Raw genomic sequence first — 26,756 nt, 5'->3', positions numbered from 1 at the left:
GAATTAAGAAAAAAAGAAATGATTAAAAAAAAGAGAAATGACCTAAAACTAATTAGTGTTTTCTATTATTTTAGAAAGATAAACCTCCTCCTCTTGAAAAAAAAAAAAAACACTTAATAAATATTACAAAATACAGCTTATGCTGTCTTCATTTATGTGTACTTTGGACACCATTTTCTTTAAAAGACAAAGTAATAGCTCAATGCTTTAAATGTCAAGGGAAATGCAGTTCTCATGTAGGTAAACACATTAAGATTATGTAATTTTTTTTACAGTAACATGAGAAAACTCCCTTATAACTCAAAGACATAGAATCTAGAAATGAATCCACCTAGTTCGCACAGCTGTGATTACAACTTTGTGAGAATTCAGAGCCATTTTAACAGAATGGAGGGGAACAACCTCCAATCTATCAATATTAGGTTGGAATTAGGGAGGTGGATAATTTTAGCCTATGTGGGTTTTTTCATTTCCATCTCTCCAGGACACTCTAGAATAATTCCAGTCCTTTAAGGTAGTCCAACCATTCTGAATTCCTCCCTTTGTCTTCTATGAGGCTAATTTGTTGGCTCAGAACACACAGGAAGGAAAAGAAAGGAGCAATTATTCAGAGCCTGTGGCATCACAAGCACTATCCCTCTTCTATGTGAAACTAAATGTGCAATGAAACAGATATGCTTTCCATTTTACAGGTAAGAAAGCCTAGGCTCTTAGAAATGAAGCACCTAGCCCAAGAGCCCACAGGTTTATGTTTGGATTAGAGATTTTCACGGCTCCAAATTTCACACAATCTCTACTCCTAACTGTGATAGTTGAATTACCTTTCAACTTTAAGAAAAGAATGGTCCTACAAGGCTTGAGTCATTTTTAAAAAAAGATTTATTTATCTATGAGAGAGAGAGTGTGTGAGTGAGTGGGCAGACGGAGACCATCTCAGACTCCTCTCGGTGAGTGCAGAGTCCTTCACAGGGCTCGATCTCATGACTCATAAGATCATGACTTGAGAACCACTTTTGACGTTAACCCTAGTTCAGTGGGGATGTGTCACCACTGGGATGTGTGTGATCGCAATGGTGTCAGGAGAAAGCCTGTGGTATTGATTCTGAGGGCCGAGGACAAATATGATGATGTCTTATACGCAGTTCACGGATCTTGCCTCCAAACCATTCAACAGTTAACTGCGATTTCTGTGGTGTTTTGTAAAAGACTATCTTGGCTTGCTAAATGGCACTCCCCCAAATACTAATATTAGAATCCAGTAGTAGGTGGAGACTTTTTTCTGTGATGTCGACTGGTGCTGAAATTCTAAAAACACAGAGCGATGACAAATGCACAGAATGTAGTGACTTCAGTATTTTCAATTATATGGTGAGAAAAGGAAGTACGCTTTTATGTTTAGTAGCAGGTAAGAAATCAAAATGGTTGCTGTGATGTCAACAGATAGCTGTTCAATATGTATTTGTATGGAGCTGTCTATATTCCCACATTCCCCTTGATAACAATAAGAAAACATTTGCTAGTTTTTTCCTCTAACCCAAGAATAATTTATATCAGTAGATATCTCCCTTCCATCTCTCTTTCAGTCAGCTTCTTCTTTTTATAGTTGATCAAGGAATTAACTTTTCACACCTATGTTAACAGAACCACAAATGCCCACTTTTGCAACATGTATCCATGTCTGCATCCATATCCACAGGGACCTATGTAAACTCGTAATTGTATGCGCACATATACAACATCATGGAATTCCATTTTGAGAGATTAAAATATTAATTATGGTAATAATCAAGAATTCATGGTATGCAACCCAATAAGGTCTAAAATGCCTTTTTAAAGTACTGCACAAAACTTTTGCTTCCAGGTAGGATGGAACGGGAAGCTTATAAGCTATGAGAACACAAAGAAAATCTATACAAAATGAAAAATGAACAGCTTAAAAGGATCAGAGCACTGCTGAAACCACAGGTCTAGGATTCTAAAGAGTAGAAAACCCTGGAGAGGTAAGGGAAGAATTTGCAGCTGATTTTATGGATTGTGGGCTGTGGGAAGAACCCAGACTTGGCCTAGGTAGAAGGCCACCGCTGGAGGTTAGGGAAGCCAACACAAAGTTAAGGAGTCTTGAGGGACTGCAGTGACAAAATATAGACTTCAGAGATCTTAAACACACAACCCATTATCCCATGATGACATTTGTCAGATTCAGAAGCTGCAAGGTCTAGAGGCAAAAAGCTAAGCCAAAACCCCTGAAATACATCACAGATTTTTGGCAGTCTTGCAATACTAAGAAGAAAAAATATTTTTAAAATATTGGCATTCAAGACCTGCCAAGAGGAAGGCCCCACATGAACACACTGGGCCTGGATGGTCCTGTGGACCAAATCCAGCCTGTCTCTATTTTCTGTATGGTCCAGAAATGAAGACCAATTTATATACTTTTAAATGGTTGCCAAAAAAAAAAAAAAAAAACCCAAGAGTAGTATTTAATATTAAAATTCCGAGCGTATATGAAACTCAAATTCTCTGTTCATAAACAAAGTTTATCAAAATCTATAGATGCCCTTTAGTAATGTATTGATTTTGCCTGCTTTTTCATAGTGAAGAGTTACAAAGAGACTGGATGACCCACAAAGCCTAAAATATAGGCGACCTGACCCATTATAGAACACGCTTGCTGACCAGCAAATGGGCTCTTGGTTGGAAACCCTGGGCAAACAGCCTAAGCACAGAAACAAACCAGAGATAAACTGGGTCTTATCAAAACTCAGCCCAACCTCCTATTGGCTCAACTCCAGATTGGATTAAGGAATTAGCCTCCACTCTATCTCTCCGGCATAAAGAGGACAAATCTTTGCCTAAGAAAGATCTTATCATCTGGAGCCTGTATAATTTTTTATACACATTTCACACACATTCCAGCATTCAGAAAATTACTCTACTTTGTTTGGCCTGAGCCGAATGTACAAAGAAGCCTGATTTAATTGGCAAGTTCAACAGCAATCCATTAATAGATGATTAAATATGCAATTTTAACCTATGTTTTAAAGAAAAATACAACAGAGGTAACACTATTACCTGAAAGCAATTATCTTGGCAAGAAAACTCAAAATATGTGTCTGGAATAATATTATTCTAACTAACTAGATGTTATTTTCCATTGTAAAACATTCCAATAATATGTGGAATAAAATCTAGGAGTTATTTATTTTGTAGAAAAGGAAGACAAATAGTAATTGACTGGTTAGAAATCATTGTGAACTACAAGACTGTATTCTAGGACTCGTTTTTGTCAGTGATGTGTGCTTCCCAGAGGCTGGCATCATATTTTAGGTACCTACCATCCTGAGAAGACAGACAAGAGCAGATGTGGGAAAAACTGGTAACACTGGAATATTAAAGTTATGCTATGTCTTATGCCTACAACACTCCCAGAATTTTAAAATTTGATTTTAATAGCTTTTTCTAATGAAAAGAATAAGACAAAAGAATAAGACAGCTGAGAAGTTCAATATGTCATAGCACTGCAAATCGTTAAATTCATTTTAATTAGGATATACTAAGGTTTTACATCTGTGGCAAAAGTAAATTGTAACTTCCATACATAGCAGAGCAGGCCATTTTAATTTATAACCGATTACAATCTGCAGCACTTGTCTTATTGGTGTCAATGAAATATATAACCTAATGGTGTTCAAAAGTCCAGGTCACATAATAATTTTATGGGATTCAACCACATGCAGTCATGCTATTATACAGAAGGCATAGAGATACAGCTATGAATATAAAATTAATGTAGATAATGACTAAAAACTGGATATTTATGCATTCCAATATGTACATATAAATAGTACAATAATTTTTTTTTAATTTAACTCAGTATATAACTGGCTTGTGAACAGTTATCTTATGGAAATGAACATTAGCAAAATATTATCTGAGAAAGCCAGAACTATTGTTAAAATCAAAGGACTTTCAGAATTGGAGACTTTTTAAAGTTGACTTTTCAGAAACTTCTTTAAAAGTTGAACTCTCTTCATCACTTTCGCTACCTTTAAGAGCTTCTCATAGATAGGTGCCTGTGAACGGGACTCTAGTAGCTTGAGGAGCTAAAGGCTGGACTGTGGTCATATAATCACAAGGAGAGTATGTTATTTATCATTTTAGCTAAATTTTAAGTGTTCTTTTCACATGAAACTCAGTATCTTTAAAAATTACAAGTATCATCTCTAACAGACTTCATGTATATAATTTACTAAATTCAAAGCAAGGTTTATACTCATCCTCAAAACTGTTTAAAAACATTCTTCCCATACATGAAAACAGCTGACTTCTAATTCTAAGCAAGTTAATATTATTACACTGGGAACTAGAAAATAGTATAGAGAACCCAGGATATTCATGCAACTGGTTATTTAATTCAAATATCTGATTAAAGGTAAGTAGCCCTATGTATAGACCTTTATACCACCGATTCCTTAATAACTAGCAGAAGGCCATGCCTCTAAACACAAAAATCTATATTATTTATAGTTCCACAATAGTGTTTCTCCATATAACATGTTCGATTCCAGTGAAAAGATCAGAATCCTCAGAGAGACATATTGCAAACCAAAAGTCCTTAGAAGGTGGGGGAAAGTCAGGCCAGGAGTAACAGAGAAGCAAGAGAGATGACAGAGATGTGATATCCGGCATCGTCTCCTCAGACAGAGAAAGGAAAACCACATGGCACTTTTGAAAAGCCGTGTTAATTCTCTCTCCTAGCTGAGCATTAAATATTACATCTTTCCAACCGTCTCAACCACATGGCTGCTTCTTGAGGTGAGACCCTCCTTTAAGAAACACAAACACGCTCAAAGTGCAACGCAGAAACATCGTAGGAACTCAGTGACCTACCATTCTCTTTGCATTCTTCTGGAGGTTTAGCCTTTTTCGCAAGTCGTGGATCCAGCCATGATGTTGTCTTTGTGTTATGGCTGAAAAGAAAAGAGATCACTCTGAACAGACACATACTGAAAGGAATCAAGTTTATTCCTTAAAAAAAAAAAAAAAAAAAAGGAGGGGGGTGTTAGTCCAACAAAATTGCAATCGATACACTTAATTTGCTTACTGGTTCTAAGTAACCCTGAAGGTAGTGTAAGAGTAATTGTGCAAGGCAGCTGTAAATTTGGCAACCTCAGCTCCCTGTCCTCAAAGCAGCTATTTTTATTAAAATCAACTAGAATGTTGCCAAGTTAACCTCATTGAAAATGCAGAACTCATCCAGAGCAAAAGGAATTTATTACAAACACAGGATTCTCCAGTTGGAAGAGCACAGTTCGCAGGCTCTGATAATGTTTCCTCACTTTTACAAAATAATTATTTTCATCTTAAACCTGCCCTTTTCATAAAGAGTTGTTTTGTTACTCTTTAACTCCAGAGCTGGCAGCGGCAGTATAAAAGTGACGAAAATTACAGCATGTTCTCGGGATGCCTACATTTTCTCAAAAAGTGATTAATAGCAATGTCATTAACCCATATTTAGCTGTATTCCATCTAAATACTTTCAATCTGGCCAGGAAGGCAGAGGGTAAAAATGCCTGTATTCGAATGTTTCTAGAATGGAATTTCTGGGAATTAATAATAATTTTGATGACATTTTGCTTTGGAAAAAAAAGAAAACGCTTTTTGGGAAGCCTTTCATCAGAAATTTTAAAAACAGAGGAGAGATGTTTTTAGAACAGTGTTTCTTAAAGAGGCCCTAGAATCACTTGCATTGGAGTCACCTGGTGATTAACAGTGCACAATTCTGGGGCTTCATAGAACTACGAAATCAGAATCTTTGAGGTGGAGCCACAAAATCTCCATCATTGGCAAGCACTCCTGGTGATTTTTATGCACATTATAATTCGAGAACCACTCAAAAGCTCAAAACTGCTCTTTGGAACTAAAGTCTTTGCTGTGTACAGCTGTCTCAAGTGATCTCATCTACCAGTGGACAAATCATCAAGGATGTGACATTTGTGAGGGCTTCCAGAAAAAGCATGAACAAAGTCACGGATGTGGGAAAGTATGAGGCTCAAACAGGGAAGAGTCAAAAGGCCATCAATGGAACACTAAAGGGAACAGCACAGAGAATAGTTTAGAAATATAAAGTAAAGCCAAGTAACAGGGATATTTCAACACACTGTAAAAAAGTCCAATGTTAATGATGAAAGTCAAATGATAACCTTTTCACATGTATCTTCTCTTTCTTCTTTGAAATTTAACTATGTTTTATTGTATAAAAACGTACATAAGCATCAGCTAGAGAACCTGAGGGACAAATCTCCAAACTTAAAGCAAAGGTCAGAAAATTCTCCCACGCAGCATATTTAAGAGCAAACTTATAGAGACCAGGTGCTTATCTAAGGAAAAAAATTTTAAGGCAGAAAGGAGGAAAGATGGAGACAAGCAGGGCAGTGGGGAAGCAAGCCCAAGGTGTTAAAGCACCTCATGTTTTCTGGACGATGATCCCGGCTATGTGCAGAGTCACCTCTGATTTGAAAATGGAGACATGAAGATCCTAAGGTCAAGAAATCTCTGCTCCTGAAAAAGATTCCCTTTCATTTCCAACTTTCATGTGTGCTAAAGAGAAAATACTCTCCATCGTGTTCATCACATAGGAACTTCACCATGATTGATGCCTCTAAGCAGGGCTCTCATAATTTGATCAGATAAAGGCTGTGAATTTGGTTAAATTACAAATCATCAGGAGAGTATGCTAGCTTTTATTTTCTCCCAGTTTGACCTTTGCAAAGGCTGATGGTGCTTTATTATCAAGTTTCAGAAGCAAGTAAAGTATTGCAGACACTTTCATCTCATTGGGGTCCTCATTTGTAGTCATGCCAATATCATCTAGTCTTTCCCTCTGAACTAAAGATGCTCACGGAAGGAGATGAGGACCACCCCAAGTATGTTAGTGGACTGGTTCAGTGTTTGCTGCTCCCATTTTGAAAAAAACAAATTCACTTTTAAAAATGTTTTTTATAGACATGCCTTCAGTACAAAGTGTGTGTGTGTGTGTGTGTGTGTGTGTGTGTGTGTGTACGTGTGTGTGCATGTACACAAGTGCATCTGTGTGTAAGGTGTGTTCATGTCTATGTTTTTATGTGGTAGGGAGAAATGCTGGGAAGTGGGCAAGGAAAATTCATTTCCCTTCGTTTTAAGCACGCTTGCTTCTTCAAAACCCTTTCTTCATTTTGGAGAAAAGTCATTTATCTCTAGGTCTGTAAGACATTTTCACAAAAGCAAACACACCTATAGCTAAATAGTAAGGGGCCATTACTGAGCCATTTCAGGGAGTCAAATTACCATTTCTGTACCACACTATCATTGGTCTCAATGGCTAATTTTGTAGAGAACTGTGAGTTTCCTAGCTTTCCTGAGTTTATACAATGCATTTCATTACAGGATGATTTTTTTTTTTAGGATGAACTAGCATTAATGGTATGTCACTTTAATACACTTTGGCAGATGGAGTCTCTTACAGTGAACAGCATTTTTAGCTGATCCTCTGAAATGATTCTGAAAAAAATGTGGGTAGTAGTTAGTCTTAAACATCACATGAAGATACATGCAGTATTTTCCAATAGTGGCTCTCCCTAGCCTTGTAATTTGGGTGCTTCTTTAGGATACCTTACAAAGGGGATATTTTTAATGCATTTGGGAGACAACAGACCAAGTGGCTTTTCCATGTCCCTTAAATTATATATTTTTAACCTTGACAATTAGCTTTGAAGATGGGATTAAACATTGGACAGGAAACTGTGTACAAAATGGGATCATTGAGGGATTTTTCACAATCTGCATACCACTTTTCCTCAAGTTTGAGGATGTGATTTCCCTTCACTTCGACTGCTAAAGTAGATTTAAACAAGACATCAGTTTTCGGTATCTGAGCCAACTGTGTGGTGCACAAATGACAGGAAGGTAAGAGGCTAATGTTATATGATCTTATATTCTGATACTAGTTTCTTAAACAGCGACACATACACAAATATACACTGCATTTGCAAAGAAATTTTTTCCTCTAGTTGGGGAATGAAACAAATATTTTCTAGGAATGCTGAATCACAGTAGTCTACTTTTGTACGTATTTCTATGGATAGAGTTAATGTGATGATCATGAAAAGTGAGTAAAGTCAGTAGCTATTCAAGTTCAGTTAATGCCAGATTAATAAACCTTAATAGATAATATCTGTTATAAAAACCTTAAAAAATGTTTTATCCAAACTCTTCCCTGATGTTAAACTATATAATGAATCTATCTGGAGGACTGGAATAAACCAGAAGTGAAATTTCATTTAACTCTGCAACACTAGTTTAAATTCATAACAGAATGGCTTTGAAGATGTGATAAGCTGACTTATAATGAACTAGACATTTCTGTGTGTGTGCGTGTGTGCGTTTTCTAAGTTTAACCTTTGCCAAACTGACAAAAGGTTCAGGTTAAATAATAACATTTTATCTTCCTGGAGAAACATTCTTTTCACATAGAAAATGCTTCTCTTGGACAGGAAAAGCAGCTGACATTATGGCACACCATTGCAAAGTTATTCTCATTATCTTGCAACATTTCCTGATTGTCTACTTTTGTTAGGGACTACACTAGAACTCTCAAACCTATCACCTCATTTTATGTTAATGAGCCTCTGTGGCTTCTTATTTTTAATTTAATTCCACTTTACAGTTAGAAAAGCAAAGCTTCAGAGAAGGTGGGTAACTTGCCCAAGGTTACACAGCTCATGTGTAAAAGTGAAAGAGCTGGCATTCGACCCAGATATGTAGGATTCCCAAGTCCAAGCTTCTTATGCTCTAAAACCAAAGGCATACTAAACCTAACACTATTATTTTATACTGAGTTGCTTTTATTTCACTTCCTTGGAGAATAATCAAAGATTTGTTTCTCAGAGCCTTTGCCAATAGTTTGGAAATAGAGACATTTATCTCCTTTTTGAAGATAGTAACCACAACCTTAAATCTCTTTGTGTTGAATGTCTGGTATTTAGTAGGTATTATATTAAATTGCAGGTGCAAAGAGATGGAAGAAAGAACACTGTGATTGAGGAGGCACGTAAAGTATCACTGGAAATATTTTCGTCCTTATAAACTTGAATTCTCCATTCAGATCACTTTTGAATCAAATGTTCTCCATTCAGATCTGGATATTTTTCCAAGTGGAGCTAAGATGGCAGCATAGGAGGACCTTAGGCTCATCTGTCCCTAGAATACAATTAGGTAATTATCAAATCATTCTCAATACCCCAGAAATCAACCTGAATATATTTCCAAAATAAAGTCTTAAAATTCCTGATTTACAAGATATGAATATGAATATTACATACAAATATTAGGTCTCAGAAGCTATATTAAAGAATTAGGCTAATAAAACTGCTATCAAACAGGGAGCATTTTTTTTCCTTTTAATAAATTAATTTATTTTAGAGAGTGTGAGGAAGGGGAGGTGGCCGAAGGAGAGGGAGAAAGAGAATCCTTCAAGCAGACTCCCCACTGAGTAGGGAGCCTGATGTGGGGCTCGGTCCCAGGATCCCAAGATCATGACCTGAGCTGAATCCTAGAGCCAACTGACCAAGTCACCCAGGTGGAAAATTTTCGTATTGATCATGCCACACTCCATCCTCTGTTCATTTTTTCATTATTCTATGTTTTCCCAGTCAGTTTCTTAGGTATTCATAAGTGGATCCTCATGGGTGATCCAATTCAAACCTAATTTTAAGACATGTCCTCCTTTCATCCACCTCTTCCTTTAGTTTCCTTTTGCTCTCTCCTCCCCTACTTTCATATTGCCACCCAGATCAAAATAATGTTTTCAATACTGCACAAACACTAGATGATGTTTCAACAACTGAAATTTTATTAGTCGAATAAGAAATTTTTATTATCAAACACATTCCCTCACTGTGTTTTCTCTAAAAATAGTAATAGACTTAAAATAGTAACACATGCATTGAATCTAAAAAGTCCTCTTACCAAGCCAATTCTTAATCTTAGTCTTTAACTGATAGTAAAATGTATTTTCATCTGGGAAATACTACACCAGAAGAATAGTCAGATATTAAAGTCAATGATGTTTGCGAGAAGCATCATCTTTTGAACAAGGTAAACAAGGTCCAGGTAATGTTTTAGAGTTTTAGAGGACAGTTCAATACGTGTTTGGATGTTAAAGTTTCGACAGCAGTTGTCATATAGGTTGAGACAATAATTAGAGATTCACTACATTTTATATAACTTAAAAAATAAATGTTAGTGTTTGCTCTCTGTTTTTTTAAAGTAATCTCGGCACCCGTCGTGGAACTTGACCTCATGATCAAGAGTCTCATGATCTATGGACTGCACCAGCCAGGTGCCCCTAAACATTAGTTCTTAAAGGTATATAAATGGATTTTGTATATTACATATATTTTATATTATATGCATTTTATATTATAGTCAATAAAATCCTCAGGATGGTTACATCATTTTCTAGAAGAATTTCTCTTCCTTTTATAAAATCTTTCCAAAAAGAAGATTAAAGGCAATGACTGGACAGATCTAATCAATGATAAACAGTGGGAACTTTTTCATTCAAGACTCCATTCTTTCACAGTTTTACTATTTTTTCTATTTATACATTGGTAATCGCCATAGAAAGCTATTGTCAATGACCTCTATAGTGGTTATTTCCTAAACAACAGTCCCCCAAATTTTGATAAGCATGTGAATTTGCCATCATATTTTCTTTCTTTCATATGTTTAGAAAACATTTTTTAGAGAGGTTTTATTATTAATAGTGTTCAGGATATCATGAGTGTGAGTTGCATACTGTTTTGTCTAAAACATATTACTTTCCGTCTGGGGATTGCACTGGAGTCTTGCATAGGCAGAAATAAAAAAGAATATGAAAAAATTCAATATATCTACTGTTTTGTAATACAAATTACAGAGAGTAAGCCCAGACCACGTTTTGGACTGGTGGTGATATGCTGCACTTAGAATAAGAAATCTGGAGTTCTTCATACCAAACAACTGGTTTTACTTTTCTCTCCAACAAATTTCCCAAGTATTCTGTCTACTCTTTAATAAATAAAAGTTTTTAATTTTTTTGAAATGGTAATTACAATTTACTTAAAACCTACAGAATTACAGAAATGGCAACACAAGAGGAAACAGATTATATGTTTGTCTTCCTGAGAATTTAAAAGGAAATTCAGCCTGGACAATGATTTAGGAAACCATGTGCAGTCACGACATTTTTCACAGATGTGATTTTCAGTTTCTTTATTTTATTTTATTTTTATTTTTTTATTTGACAGAGAGAGAGATCACAAGTAGGCAGAGAGCAGAGAGCCCAACTCGGGGCTCGATCCCAGGATGCTGGGATCATGACCTGGGCCGAAGGCAAAGGCTTTAACCCACTGAGCACCCAGGCACCCCTGATTTTCAGTTTCAAAAGCCTGCTTTTAAAAATCTATTATTTAAGATGACATGGTGTTCACTGCCATTCAGAAATATGGTAGTAAACAAATAGGTTCCTGTTGTCATTTCGTTTTTTGCCAAAACAATAGCAGTGTCTTTTATGTCACTAACCAAACTGACTCCCAAACAAAGAAGGGATGTAGTGGGATTTCCAAAGCATGTCAATACAGATTCACCCTATGGCAGCTCTGCTTTATGGAAGCTCTGCTTTATGGAACATTTCGTCTATGGAATAGTGACTTTCTGGCCGAGAAAACACCAATACTATTTGTAATGTGAAAGTTTACTTTCATTTCAGCCAATATTTGCTGATATGGTGGAGGTAGTATGGAGTAATGGCTGCAGCTTTGTAAGGTGATGGAACTATGAGACCTTAAGAATGTTAATTTGTCCAAGGTGCCTTAGAATCTCACCTATGAACTGGGTATATCAAATGCTCACAAGGTGGTTATGATATAATATGTGTAATGCAGGCACCACAGCAAAATGATGGAGAACAAGGACCCTGGAGAAAGACTGTATCCGATGAAAGTTTGAATCCTAGTCAGTTTTGTTGACTATTCTATTCCCAGGGTTTAAAATGGTGTCCAGCACATGGTATGTGCTCTATACAGATGTGTTGAGTAAACGGAGTCAAAGAACACTGGCTTTGTGAATTCTTGGTTATATGACCGTCAGCATGTTACTTACTTCTACCATCCTCAGCTTTTTAAAGTGAGAAGGAAGTGAGCACAATGTAAATGCTGAATATATTAGCTACTACCCTTCACGTAACCTGAACACAGTCTGAACAAAGTAGGTGCTCAATATGTTGTAACTATTATTACCAATCTGATTTACAATGAATAAGCTGTGTATTTTAAAAGACATTATTAATGAGTATGATGTTAAGAATTAAGGAAACGACTGGGTTTGAACAGAATTATGTACTTCAAAGTCTTATGAAAACTACTAAACAGAAGACATTATAAGTGCTTTAAAGCATGTTTAGAAGAGAGCATTCACACACATTTTAAAATTCCACTGTTTAAAAATGTTTTCTCAGATACTCACTTTTTCTCATTAAATATCACTGTGAATGATAAAAGGAATCTGCTTTTACATATTCATCAAAGGAAGCAGTTCTGAAAAGTGTGGGAAATATAGTTGACCCCTGTGTTCAGTACCAAAAACAACAACCAAAAAAAACCCCTCATCTTCTAAAGGCAGAACTTGTTAAGTACTGAGACATAGAAAGTATTCGGCAATACTGAATAAACCAATAAATATTTTAAAATATTTATTTTAGACAGAAGACAAAAATATGAAATTGCTTGTTATCTTAATTCAAAATCCACAGTAGGTATATATTTTTTCAAAAACAAAAGATGTATTTGAACTAACATTTCAGCAAGGTAGAATTCCCCTCTTCTATTCAAAAATGTATATGTATAAGTATAAATAATAGACATTTATATTCATATATTTAAATTTTATACACAGAACCACAGGATCCTTTTTCTTTGTTTCACTTGTCTTCTGTTTTATCACAATCTTTGTTTCACAGGAGACAGAATTCAGAGAAATGTAATGAGGGGTGTTGCCTACCAAGGCAGACTTCCATTACTTTAAGTGACTCTCACAGTATTTGTACCAGAGGGAAGTTCTCACTGATACCAGCTCTCCTTACCCTACACATCTATCTTCCCTTCCATCTGTTTTGCCTTTCTCTTTTCTCTACTTGCCTTTTTGTCTTCTTTACCTTGACTTTGCTTTAGGACTGCAAACCTTTATATTATAAATAGTACTTGTTTTCTAAGTTTCTTGGCTAGAAATTCCTGGGTGCATCATGGCTTAGTCCCCAAGAAAGTCCTTACTGCCCCACCATGATCCCTCTCCTGTCAAGGTCCTGCTCTATCGGACTGTTTCCAAGGGCCCTTAATATTCACAGAAGAATTCCTGTTATTTCAACAGCAAAGGTACTCACAGGTCAGTGATGGTGGGTTGAAGCTGATTGTGTCCAAGTGTAATTGGGAAGGAAGGGGCATTCCAGAGGAAAGAGTGAAGGCAGTCAGGAGACAATCAGTGAAAAGGGAGGGAAAAGTAAAGCAGAGGGAAATAAATGTAGGCAGAGAGAAAGGAAACCATGGTGCACCTGGTCATAGTTGGAGATGAGATACCACATGATGAAGATACTGATCCTTCCCTAGTTTGATATTTGGACTCATCACACTGAATCTTGAGATTCAAAGGTGACTTTTTCAAGACAGGAAAGATGTGGCTTGGACTGGTCCTAGAGGAAGGGACGGGTGCAGGGTACTTCCATTCTGTGGAGGAACCTCCTTAAGTAGGGCATTGGCCCCTGACTTCTATAAGAACCTCCTTCCTGTCATACTCCCACTTCAGCCTCAATTTTCCTAACTTCATTTTCAAGGCTTCATTCTCCTAACATCTGAGTGAATCCCCACCCCACCCTCTACACCCCCACCAGCTTTCTGGCCAAAATGTATCGTCTCCTCTTTTGTGTCTTAATTTGCCACCTCAACCTATACTTTCTCCTCTGCTCATTCTTCCCTGAAGATAAACCAAAAAACTCTCTGCCTGTCTTTCAAAAGCACTAATGATATAGCAAAATAGAAACAGAGCAATCATTTCACAGGATTCACCAACAAATACCTATTCTCTAGTAGGGTCACTAGGTCTTCTCATATCCCCAGTAAGCCCAGGGACTGGGTTCCTATCCTTGGAATGCTGTGTCTATACATTGCTAAGTCTGTGTGACCTTACCTTCCTATGATGCCTCCTTTTATTACTTAAGTCCGTGCTAAGTATATCCTTCTCTGAATAGCAGCACAGAACTCAGAACTTAGTTGTTTACTGATCATTCATAATTATATGTCTCTCTTCTCCAATTTGCACAATAAATCTCAACAATAAATTTGAGAACAGGTACAAAATTTTATGGATCTTTGAATTCTAACACTGGATGACTCACTAAAGTATTAATAAAACCATTTTGGTAGATTCTCCCAAGTCCTGACAGAGCCTCATCATTTACTACATACCAGGAGCACAACTTCTGTCTCTCAAAGTCCCTTTTCTTCACAGTCCCAAAATCTGACACTATTTAAAAGAGAAAAGATTATTTTGTAATCACAAAGATTTTTATAATTGCATTATTGGAAACCTTGTAAGGAAACTGTTCTTTAATCAGCTTGTCACGCTGGTTTTCTTTTATTATTTCCACATACATAGCCTTACTCTTCCTGTATTATATAATAAACATGTGTATATTATTATTCTCCTTCTTCTGAATATCAATTTTCCTGAACATCAGTATGTGAACTCACATCTAGGGTTTATACTTTGAGTGGCCCTGGGCTATGCCTATCAATAACAAAGTTATGTTTTTAGATCTAAATACTTTTGAGCATTTGAAAAATTCCATATGACTCCTTCTTTTCTAATTAGTTGATAAATGATGCCTTTGGGTCACTGATTATAACAATAAAAAATAATGCAAGAGATTCTTATAATTTTTTTAAATTTACAAGATCTGTTAAAAGGTGAGTGGTAGAGATTCATTTTCTGCAAAAACTGCATTTCTCATCCCATGCTGGAGTCAAGAAGCACACCAAGTAATTACCTCATTATATATTCCCTTGGCTACATGTATCAAAGTTCCCACCTTCACATGAGAATTAAATATTGGCATGTGGTAACATTTCAATTTCACAACTGAGTTCTGCCTATGGAGATCTAAGTCACAAATCACTCCAGGGTGCAGAAGGAAATCCAGTTTTAATATTTTTTTCTTGAATAATCAGAGTTTACATATTTTTTATCTACATTCAGCACTGAAAACTTCAAGTTCTATTAATTTTTCTGTTTGAGTCTTGTTAGAGGGAATAAGTGTTCATTTATAATATTTTTAGTTTTTATTCCTCCTAGTGAATATTTGGATTGTCTTATTTACATCAACAATTTAATTTTGTGCTGAGATCTCCAATTTAGGACCATTTTTTTTTCTTTTTAAAGAGTGGTTCTACTCCTAGAAGATAAGGAAAAGATAGACAGTATTGTTAATAAAATATATATAAATTTCTTTTTTTTAGAAAAAAAATCCAAAAGGCAAGAAAAGATTAGAATGAGTCAGTATCACCAGGGAGTTCAATATTAGCATTTCAGTTTCCTTGAGAAGTCATAAAAATGGTAAGCAAAAAATAGAATGAAATTAATAAAAGTGAGTGTGATATATAGTTATAGATATGAAACTAAATAATTTTATTGACATCTGACCTCTGCATGAAATCCTCAAAATGTTGTCTTTTATGACATTTAACTATTTTGCTCTAAATGGCTGCATCACTGAACACCATGGTAGATGCTTCCAGCAACTTTAGTTAAAAGATGGCATTAATCTCATTTGGACTATATAGAGGTCTTGAAAGAGTAGAGTAAGCATTTCCCATGATAGGTAGATTATTTCTAACTCAATAGTAACATCACATAGAGATTTGCCTTTTCAGCCATGATTGTAACACACTTTACAGTGTAATTGTTTAATTCATTCTTTGATTTATAGCAGTAATCTATAGTGTAATGTAATTGCATTAAGGCACTCTCCATTATTCTCTTACAAAGAAAGAAGCTCATACCAGAAACAATAAAACTCAGTATTTTATTTTGACCTCATTTCTATGTGCTGCATCACTAGTATACTGTTACGGTCTTTGTAGCAATATGGAAACAAATGTGTGAAACTCACTCAATGAAGTAGACTTCACCCTTCTCTGTATAGGCCATTTCCCAGTTATCAGGCAATGGGTCTGACTCCTCATTCTCTTCAGGTTTAGTTGGTTTTGTGTCATCCATCTGCTCCTTCAGCTCCTCGGGCTGACTATACACTGGTGCAGGATAAGGCTGGGAGGGTGTCTCCCCTGAGGCACCTGCACTCTTGTCTTCATGTTCACTGGATTCTGCAAGAGAATGAGAGTGTGTGGTTAGTCACTCTAGCCACGGCAACTTGTCAGTGAGTGTGGAGCAAGGGGCACTGGGGAATAAGCTCTGTGAAAGCTAATAGGAAAAGCATTGCTGCAAACAGCTCTGAAAATTATCTCTAGGCCTAGCTGGGTTCCCTTTCACTCATCATTCTTGTCTATCCTTCCTCTAATTACTACTGATTACTGAACTGGAGGACCATTTCATAACATAGGTGTGGCAGGCAGAATAATGACTCCCTAAAGATGTCCATATCCTACCTCTTGGAACATGCAAATGTTACCTTATGTGGTAAAAGAAAATTCCCAGATCTGATTAAATTAAGGACCTTGAGATTGGGAGTTATCTTCAGTTATTTGGGGAGCAGCGGGGGTGCTCACTGTAATGACAAGGATCCTTAAACATGTAATAGGAAGACAGAAGAGGAGGGTCAGAGGGAGATGTGATACTCAAGAATGGGGCAAAGAGGGGATGTCTGGGTGGCTCAGTGGATTAAAGCCTCTGCCTTTGGCTCAGGTCATGATCTCAGGGTCCTGGGATCGAGCCCCACATTGGTCTCTCTGCTCAACAGGGAGCCTGCTTCCCCCCTCTCTCTGCCTGCCTCTCTGTCTACTTGTGATCTCTCTCTCTGTCAAATAAATAAATAAAATCTTAAAAAATAAAAAAAGAATGGGCAAAGAGATGCAATATTGCTGGCTCTGAAGACAGAAGAAGGGGACCAACCAACCACAAGCCAAGAAATGTGAGTGGCCTCTAGAAGCTGCCAAGGCAAGGGTATGGATTCTCTCCTAGAGCTTCTAGAAAAGAACACAGTCCTCTTGACACTTTGATTTTAGCCTAGCCAGTCCTACTTCAGACTTCTAACCTACAAAACTGTAAGACAGTAAATTTATATTGTTTAAGCCATTACATTTGTGGTAATTTGTTACAGAAAACATAGAAAACTAATACAAGAGACTAAAACCAAAAGAAGATACATATCTTAAGAGCAACCATCTTGGAGGACAGACCCAAGAGTCCATGTAAATAGCACAAGCTCCAGAATGAGGAAAGGAACACATAGAAAAGAAATAATAACTCAACAACAACAACAAAAATAGAAGAAAATTTGCCTAAGATGAAGAAATGCTTGAGTTTGCAGACTGAAATTGTTCATTGAATCTGATGCCAGATTAATGAAACATATAGACTCCTAAATACATCTATGTAAAATTTTCAAACTCCAGTGTTAAAAAGCAATGTTAGAGGTCCCTGCACTGAAGAAATATGATTACTTACAAAGGAAAGAGAACAGAAAAACATGAGATCTTTCATCTGTGAATCTTTTTAAAAAATTGTCAAATACCACTTTCAAGACTCCCCTATACTATGGATGTCATCCAAAAGTCCAAGTATGCCCCAGTGGGAGACCTAGAAAGTAACTAAGAATAGAGAACCAGTAGACGTGCCATGAGTCACTATGGCTTCCCCATCACAGAGGGTGTGGCAGAGACAGCTTAACCCAGAAACCGGAAGGAGAGTCCTACTGATAGATGTCCATGTGAGGATAGGGGAGCCAACTCACACATATGAACTTCTACAATCACTTGGAAACATAATGAAGAGCTATTAACATTAAAAATATAAATATACAAGTGCACATATTCTTTGAGCCAGTAATCTCACTCTAAGACTGTATCCTCTAGAAATAAAGGCAGTGTGGTATAAGAATACATATATAACAATAGGCAATGCAGTATTTGTAGTAAGAAAGCCCTGAAAATGGTTTGAATATCATGAGAATATGATTAAGAATGTGGTTACCATTACAATGGGCAACTATAGCTTAAAAACAATGAATTAGAGCACCTGGGTGGCTCAGTCATTAAGCGTCTGCCTTTGGCTCAGGTTAAGATCCCAGGGTCCTGGGATTGAGTCCTGCTTCGGGCTCCTTGCTCATCAGGGAATCTGCTTCTCCCTCTGACCCTCCCCCCTCTTATGTACTCTCTCTCACTCTCTCTCAAATAAATAAAATCTTTAAAAAAAAAAAAAAGCTCAATGAATTAAATGTATATCTATTGAGTTGGAAAAGATGCTCATCATTACTATTCAAAGAGTAATCCAAGTTGCAGAGAACATATATTGTTAATCCTATTTTTTAAAAAATAAGCAAATACCGAGTTCCCTTAGATATACGCATATAGTTTTGTATATAATATATGAGCATGAAAACAGGATGGAAGATGTACAACAGATTGTCAACTTTGATTACTTAAGGACAGTAAATTTAGATGGGTGGAAGAAGTTTTCTTTATGTATCTTTGCATTCATTGGCTATTACTTTTGTAACTTTAAAAAGTAATAATGGTAATTTACAATGAAGTAATTAAAATAGAATGCCAAATTTGTCTCAATCAATTGCTTAGTTCAATGTTTTCCCTACAGGCATCAATCTCCAAGGCCATATTAAGGCACCTTTAGGAACTGGGAAGCACAAAAATACATTACAAGCTTTTATAGTTTTGCCCTTACTAAGACACTTTGTTAAAGGAATATGGCCCTTATTGATGACAGTCTTCCAGTTGATTCCTCATACAGAATTGACCTTTGTAAATGTGTAGGAAAGAAGCAGCAAAAAAGGTACCATTGCTCCCTTTAGATTCTCATTGCTATACATTATTACATGGAATTATCAATGCCCAAATACACTGTTCTCAGGTATTTCCAAATGTTGTGTTGCATTTGAAAAGTTATAAATGCAAGGCCCTGTTCTGAAATACTCACTCACTCATTCATTCATTCATTCAATATTCATTTAATCAATATTTATTAAGCACTCTATTGTTGTCAGGGACTGAGGGCAGAAAAATGAACAAGAGAGGCATGATCTCTGCTCTTGTGGACCTCAAAATATGTCAGGATGTGTAGTCTTTAAACAAGCTTAAGTGTGATGAATGCTTTCCCAGTGAAAGCTGGTATGTTTTGTGTATGCACTCACTTAATTTTACATAAAAAGTCAAGGAAAGCCCTTTTTTCCCAATGTGCTGTCAACCTGAAACCTGAAAAAGAAGTCAAGAGACTTTTTTTCAAAGGAAGGTAATGAAGGAAAAATAAACAAGGACTGAATTAGTCTAGGCCTTAGAGGGCATGTTCAGAATTCGGGACTGTATCTTAAAAGCAGTGAGAGGGTATTGATGTGTCTTAATCAAGGAGATTACACAATTAGATTTTCATTCTCCACAAAGATCCCTTAACTATTCTGGGGTTTGAGAATGACAAGAGTAGATATTTAGAGGTTGGTGGGAAGTTATTTGTGTGTTCTAGATAAGAGATAATGGTGGCATGGGGATGGAAAAAAAAAAGTGGACTGAAAAAATATTTAGACATCATGGTAAACCTGGTGGGTAGCAAAGCTATTCACGAAATAGGAAATATGAGAGAAGGCGCAGGACTTTGCGGGGGTGCAGGGTGTCTGGGGAGAGTATGGGTATAGTATCGAGCACACTGAGACAGAGTTCCACTGCCAGATTCACAATGCAGATGTCATGTCAGAGAGTTCTTGGCTGGAGAGAATCAATTCAAGAGACAACAGTATATGGCTAGACTCAATTAAAATTTAAGCCAGAGAAGTGGATGAAATTGCCTAGAAAAGACAGTGCAGTGAGTAGAAACGAGGATCCCTAGAGCAGCTGTCTGAGGAATTCTCACATTTAATGGTCAGTGAGAAAATGATCAGGAAAGAGCAGCCAGGGAAGTAATAGGAAAACCAGTAGATTCTCATGCCATTAAAATAGCCAAGCAAAGGGCAACAAGGAGGAAACCTGTGGCCAAAGCTTCTAAATAGTCCAGCCAGATGAGGGCATAAAATCTACTGAAATTAAGAACATGGAGGTCACTGGTGACATTAGCTATCAGTTATTGTAGTTATTATAGTGGAATGGTGGGTGGGGAAGCCAGGTTGGAATGGATTAAAGAATCAGTGCAAAGAAAATACATCATATTTTACAAAGAAAATATCATATCATACATATCATACAAATACAACATACAGAGAATCCATTGAAGAAGTTTAGTTATGAACAAATAAACTTTTTTCTTTGACTAAAATCAAGAGTCTTTGGAGACATCTATAGTTACATTTATCGATGTGCCAGAGATTATGGTGCCAAGTTCTCTCAGTTTGTCTGATATTTATTCATTCATTCCTTTATTCTTATTTAATGGATCAATCATTACACTAGCAAACATGAATTTAATACCTACGATATGCAAGATACTTGACAAGAGCTTAATGGGGGAGAAGAAAAGAATTTTATCAGGCTACTATGAACTGGGTTGTAACCAGTAATTAGTAGCACTTGCTTTCTCTAGCTGAACAAAATAAGAGCAAAAAAATGAGTAAGGCAAACAGACAACCATAACATTCTTACATTCACTATTTGTAAAGGCTAATCTAGGGATGCAGTGTATGGTGAGAGCCAAGGGTTTCTGGTAAGACCCAGAATCACACTAATGTACCCACAGGCAGCACAGAACCAGGGCAGGCTTCCTACACAGGGGCAGAACCTATTCTCAGAAGAGGAATGTAGAACATTAAGAGGAATGAAAAGAGGAGTTGAGCTAAGTGGATATTCTTCTAAGATGCATCAGTCAGGTAAACTCACTCCACCTCTTCTGAGCAGAGTTAAGATAAGGTGCCAGTTGGGAGCAAATTAAGTATTTTCTTTGAGCTGCAAGGCAACAAGGTGGGTAGAGAGGAAGGTTCTCCCTCAACTCTGGGTAACTCAAGAGAGTACTATGGTAGTGATTTATTAAGTGATACTCAATGACACAAAATAGTTATATACAAATTTCTAGGATGTCAATATAGCACATGGAAATAAGGATATGTAAGGGAGCTGTGTGAGGAATTCCAACATTGAGCACCCAAGTGGAGAAGGAACTGGCATTGTGTTTCTTCTGTTACTAAGGCAGTGGTATTAATTAATTCATTAAATATTTGTTGAGACCCTATTAAGTGGCAGGCACTCGGCTAGGCAGTGGGGCAGTCAAGGAGAATGTGGTCCAAATGGTATGTATTAGTTTGCTAGGGCTTTCATAATAAATATCAAAGACTGGATGGCTTATAAAATAGAAATGTATTATCTCAGAGTTCTGGAGACTAGACCTCCTAGATTAAGGGTTTGACAGGGCCATGGTCCTTCTGGAGGCACTAGACAAGGACCTATTCCAGACCTCTCTGCTAGCTTCTGGTAGTTACTTGGTTTATAGTAGCATAACTCCAGTCTTCATATGGCAGGTACATGTACATGGGACATGTGTCCCAATTTCACCCTTTTTTTTTTAAAGTTGGGAATTCTTTATTTTATTTTATTTTATTTATTTATTTGACAGAGAGAGAGATATCACAAGTAGGTAGAGAGGCAGGCAGAGAGAGGGGGGAAGCAGGATCCCTCCTGAGCAGAGAGTCCGATACGGGGCTCCATCCCAAGACCATGGGACCATGACCTGAGCTGAAGGCAGAGGCTTAACCCTCTGAGCCACCCAGGTGCCCCGATCAATTTCACCTTTTTCTAAGGACACCAGTCATACTGATCAGGTATTCCAGTGTGACTTCATTTTAACTAATTGCTTCTGAAATGACCCTATTTCCAAAGAAGTGCCTTTTCTGAGATTCTGGTGGTTTGGACTTCAATATATAAATTGCAGAAGGGGGACTCACAATTCAACTAATTACATAGTATATTGGGTGTGTTCAGCTTACAATTCACTGAACATTCATGCTACATCATAATAGTTTCCCTGCTTAGTAAGGAAAATAGAAGATAAGTTTGTTACATTTTGGATAATATGATTATACCTTCCTTCTATACGAGGTTTATTATTATTATTATTTTTAATCAGGTATGTTGGGTATTATTAAAGTAACTGAGAATGTATCCATTAAGAACAGAATAGATTTTTTTTAATAGACTATTTTTTAGAGCAATTTTAAGTTTACAGCAAAATTAAGAGAAAGGTGCAGAGATTCCCCAGAGGCTCTTTGCTCAACCGCATGCACAGTCTTTGCATTATCATCCAAAGACCATAGATCAAATTAGGATTCACTCTGGGTGATATATTTCATGGGTTTGGACCAATGTGTAATGACACGTATCCACTATCATAATATCATACCAAGTTTCACTGCTCCCAAAGTCCTCCCCAATCTGCCTATTCATCCTGTCCTCCCCTCTAACTCCTGGCAACAACAGTGATATTTTTACATCCATAGTTTTGTCTTATCCAGAATGTCATATGATGCACACATTTTCATATGGGCTTCTTCCACTTCAATATGCCTTTAAGTCTATCTAATGTATTTTAATGGCTTGTAGCTCCTTTCTTCTTAGCATTGAAATATATTCCATTATCTGGGTGTACCATCCAAATGGATTTTTATTAATAAAAGGATGGGAAAGAACAGATTTTACCTGCCAACCAAGGGTGCATGTGTTAGCACTCCTCTCCTCTCATGGAGTTCAGCTTAGACAAGCATGGGTGCAAATGTGCCCTCATACAAATCTCATTTGTGTAAGATCTAAAGTTTGAGAAGACCTAGACTATTTAAATTTTGACTAAGAGGGAGCCAAATAATCCAGGCATATGTTTTAGTTTTATAGCGGTGCGAAGCTATTTCTTGATTAGAAGAAGTCATGTAGAATTATCCTTTTTGACTTCTAAGACATATTTTTCAGCATGACTTTATTGTTAAATCTAAACATGAATTTTTTTGGATATGTAAATGTAATTTTTTCCCCTAAGATGCTTGCTGCTGAAGTGAACAGACTTTATCAAACACTGGCATTTTTTGAGCATTTCATTTTACATTTCTAGGTCACTTGGATGCCTTGCAAACAAGAGCAAGGCATGCGTTGTTTTGTTTCACTAACAATAGAATCAAAGAGTATTTCAATCAAGAAGCAACACCTCTTTTAAAAGAATGGTAATGAAAAAAATTTCTCTTTGACCAGATCTGTTGAATTTCCTAGAAACTCTACACCAACACTGAGGCACAAAACAGACATTGACAATGCACATTCTTATGTGAATGAAATGAGGACCTATAAAAAACACACTTTTATGTACACTTTTACTGTTATGAAGAATTAAGAAATATAATTTTTTTCCACTATCCTACCCTAATGATGTTTTGTTGAATTTAGCAAATGCTTTTCTTCTTCCCATAAGAAGTTCAGAAGAACTCAAATATCTGTATACATTATAGAGGGACTGAAAGCCATTTAATTGGAAGAGAATTAAATGTATGCATTTTTGCATTCAGTCCAGCTCACAAAAATCCTATAGTTCTGGTCCAGTCTAAGGTCTGAGATAGAACATTATGTACGGCAGCCATTTCATTTGCTTACATGTTTATTGCCCTAGCAGTATCTAATAGATTGCCTTTCAGATGAAAGACTAAGGATAAATCAGAAAGCCATGGCTTTGAATGTTCCCACTCAGTTTTATTAAGAATAATCAGAAACCAAGATAAAACCATTTCAAGAAAAATGCCTATTTTATCCCTTATCCATATTTTCACTTGACATAGTCTATGCATATAGTTAATGTTGAGCTTTCTGTAATTGCCATCCTTCAAAATGAGGGGAAATAATGTTTTTAAGCTACACAGGAAATTGTTGATTTTATTTCTCGAACAGTCATAAAATTTGAATTTCCAAAATTTGTTTTACCCTGTGAGAGCTCTGTGATTTATATTTCTAATGACTATGTGACAAATTTTAATAAATCTAATAATTTTTTCTGCTGTACTCATATTATTTCCTTGGGAGTAAGCATAGCTAGAGAAAATTTAACACACACAAAAAAATGAGGAACATATTTGTACCTAATAAGAAAAGAGAATAGGGATAATTTGAGATAATTTTTTTCTTTTGCTTTCTATTCAGGGATTCTCAGGTAGCAGAGAACACACTCCACAAGAAGAAATTGAACATAATTGCTAAGGCTGGTGTCAGACCGCCTGGGTTTGAATCTGTGCTTTACAGTGTGATGTTGAGCAAGTTATTTAAACACTCAATTTCCTTAACTATACAACGGGAATAATAACATTACTTCCCTATAAGCATTATATGTGACATGCATAGAAACAGCTTAGCAGTATACTATTAGAACATAGTAGGTGTTCAGTAAATGTCATATACTATTATCAGTGAATTCTATTACTTAAAATATGAAATAAATTGCATAGTTAAATCAGTCAAGCAACCTAAATGGTATCTCTTGACAGAAACAAGAAGTGTGATCAAGTCTGCATAATTTTAAAGATATTAGATATTTTTTAAATGCAGTTACTAAAAAAGAGAGAAAAAGATACACATGAAACTAACATTTCCCTTTTTAAAAGTGTTCACATAAATTGAAATTTTTTTCCTCCATTGAGACATGTTGTGGGGTTAAGTGATTTAAAGGAGGAAAAATAACCCTCAGATAATAATCCATACTATTTTTTTTCAAGTTCTGTATTACTTCCTACAGAATTTTGCATTTGATTTTGTTGGGCGCGAGGGGCTGCTCCTGAGCTATCAACCTAGTAACATGCTGGCACCACTGAGGGTACAGACTTAAAGCAGACTCAGAGATCTGGCTTCCCAATTCTCTATTAGCCCAAGGCTTAGCCACCTTAGGCACCCGTGGTTTTCAAGTCTGTTTATAACAGATGGCTCCCCACATTGGTTTCTGCTCATTTGTGGTAGGAACCATGGCAGTAGATGGGGTGGGGCTTGAAGATTTCTCTTGCTTTCTTGCCAACTCAGCAACCTCATCAAAAAGTTTGTTCTACGGATCCAAGGTCTTGCTATATTTTTGTGATGGTGGTGGTGGTGGCAGCTGCCAGAGCATGACCCTCCCTTCACTTCTAGAAGTTTAAATTTTTAGTTAAAATTTGAATCATGGGGTCTTGTACATGAATGAACGCTTCATGGCTGACTTAAGGGAAAAATTTCATTGCAAGTGATGTTCCATTTTGGCCATACTACAGATCATATCCTATAGTGAAGAGTGGAGGGCATTCCGTCCCCAGAAAGGAAGCAGTCATGCAGTGGTCACCGGCACTCTATATAGCCGTTGATCAAAAGAAGTCCAGATGAGAGCTTATTGCTCACAGAGTGTTCTCACTGATTTTCCAAAACCGTCTAAAACCAAAAGAGGAATCATAATATGGGCGCTAAAATTTTGACACTGAATGATTAGTGAATTTTTGCTCATCATTTGAAAAACTAATTACTTTTTTTGATGTACTAAAATACGCACATGGACGAAATCCAAACATACAAAGGGAAAATACGGTGCAAAGTAGGTTTCTGTCTGTTTCTACTCCCAGTGCTATAGCAGTCCTGTTAGTAAAGATGATTATTTATTTTTCTGCTTTTTCAGATAAATTTCTGAGTACACTGATTACCAACTTTTAGGTAGTGGGTTTTGTTTCTTTGTGTTTGTTTTTTACTTAGTTCTGCTAGTGTTTCTAAGTTCTAAAAAAAAAATGCATTGCCTAAGTTTTTGTTGTTGTTGTTTTAATTTAAATTCTAGCCAGGTAACATACAGTATAATATTAGTTTCAAGTATATAATGTAGTGACTCAACAGATCCATATAATACTTGGTGCTCATCACAAGTTTACTCCTTAATCCCCATCACCTCTTAACCTGTGCCCCCACCCATCTCCCCTCTGGTAACCATCAGTTTGTTCTCTGTAGTTAAAAAGTCTGTTTCTTGGTTTGCTCCCTCTCTTCTTTCTCCCATGTTTGCTTGATTGTTTCCTAAATTCCACATATGAGTGAAATTATATGGTATTTGTCTTCCTCTGACTGACTTATTTTGCTTAGCCTAATATTCTCTATCTCCATCCAGGTCATTGCAAATGGCAAGATTTCATTCTTTCTTATGGCTGAGGAATATTCCATTGCATATATATGCCACATCTTTTTCTTCTAGTCATGAGTCAATGGACATTTGGGTTATTTCAATAATTTGGCTATTGTAGATAATACTGCTATATACATTGGGGTGCATGTGTCCCTTTGAATTAGTGTTTTTGTGTTCTTTTGGTAAATCATTAGTGCAATTGCTGGATTATAGGGTAGTTCTACTTACAACTTTTTGAGGAACCTCCATACTGAGTTCCATAGTGACTGCAAGTTTCCATTCCCATCAAGAGTGCATATAAATTCTTTTCATAGAAGGTATGCAAATGAAGTGGTGGACCTTAGACACAGTGGTAATACATATATATATATACATATATATAT

General features: G+C 36.5%; 1 protein-coding gene across 7 annotated transcripts in view; it reads right to left on the bottom strand.

Moving 5' to 3' along the window:
- The window catches only part of MAGI2 (membrane associated guanylate kinase, WW and PDZ domain containing 2), a 1,351,061-nt gene that overhangs the window by 444,735 nt on the left and 879,570 nt on the right, over positions 1-26,756 (bottom strand). For all 7 annotated transcript variants that reach the window (XM_032873261.1, XM_032873263.1, XM_032873262.1 and 4 more), the window contains 2 exons: positions 16,238-16,448; positions 4,891-4,970 (listed from right to left, as the gene is read on the bottom strand). In XM_032873261.1, coding sequence (XP_032729152.1) covers positions 4,891-4,970; positions 16,238-16,448 — 291 coding nt within the window. The remainder of the gene's footprint in view (positions 1-4,890; positions 4,971-16,237; positions 16,449-26,756) is intronic.

This window comes from Lontra canadensis, unplaced genomic scaffold (assembly GCF_010015895.1).
Source record: "Lontra canadensis isolate GAN:19392208 unplaced genomic scaffold, GSC_riverotter_1.0 scaffold48, whole genome shotgun sequence".
Taxonomy (NCBI): domain Eukaryota; kingdom Metazoa; phylum Chordata; class Mammalia; order Carnivora; family Mustelidae; genus Lontra; species Lontra canadensis.
Note: the sequence above shows the minus strand (reverse complement) of the source record. Positions and strands in the feature narration are given on the sequence as shown.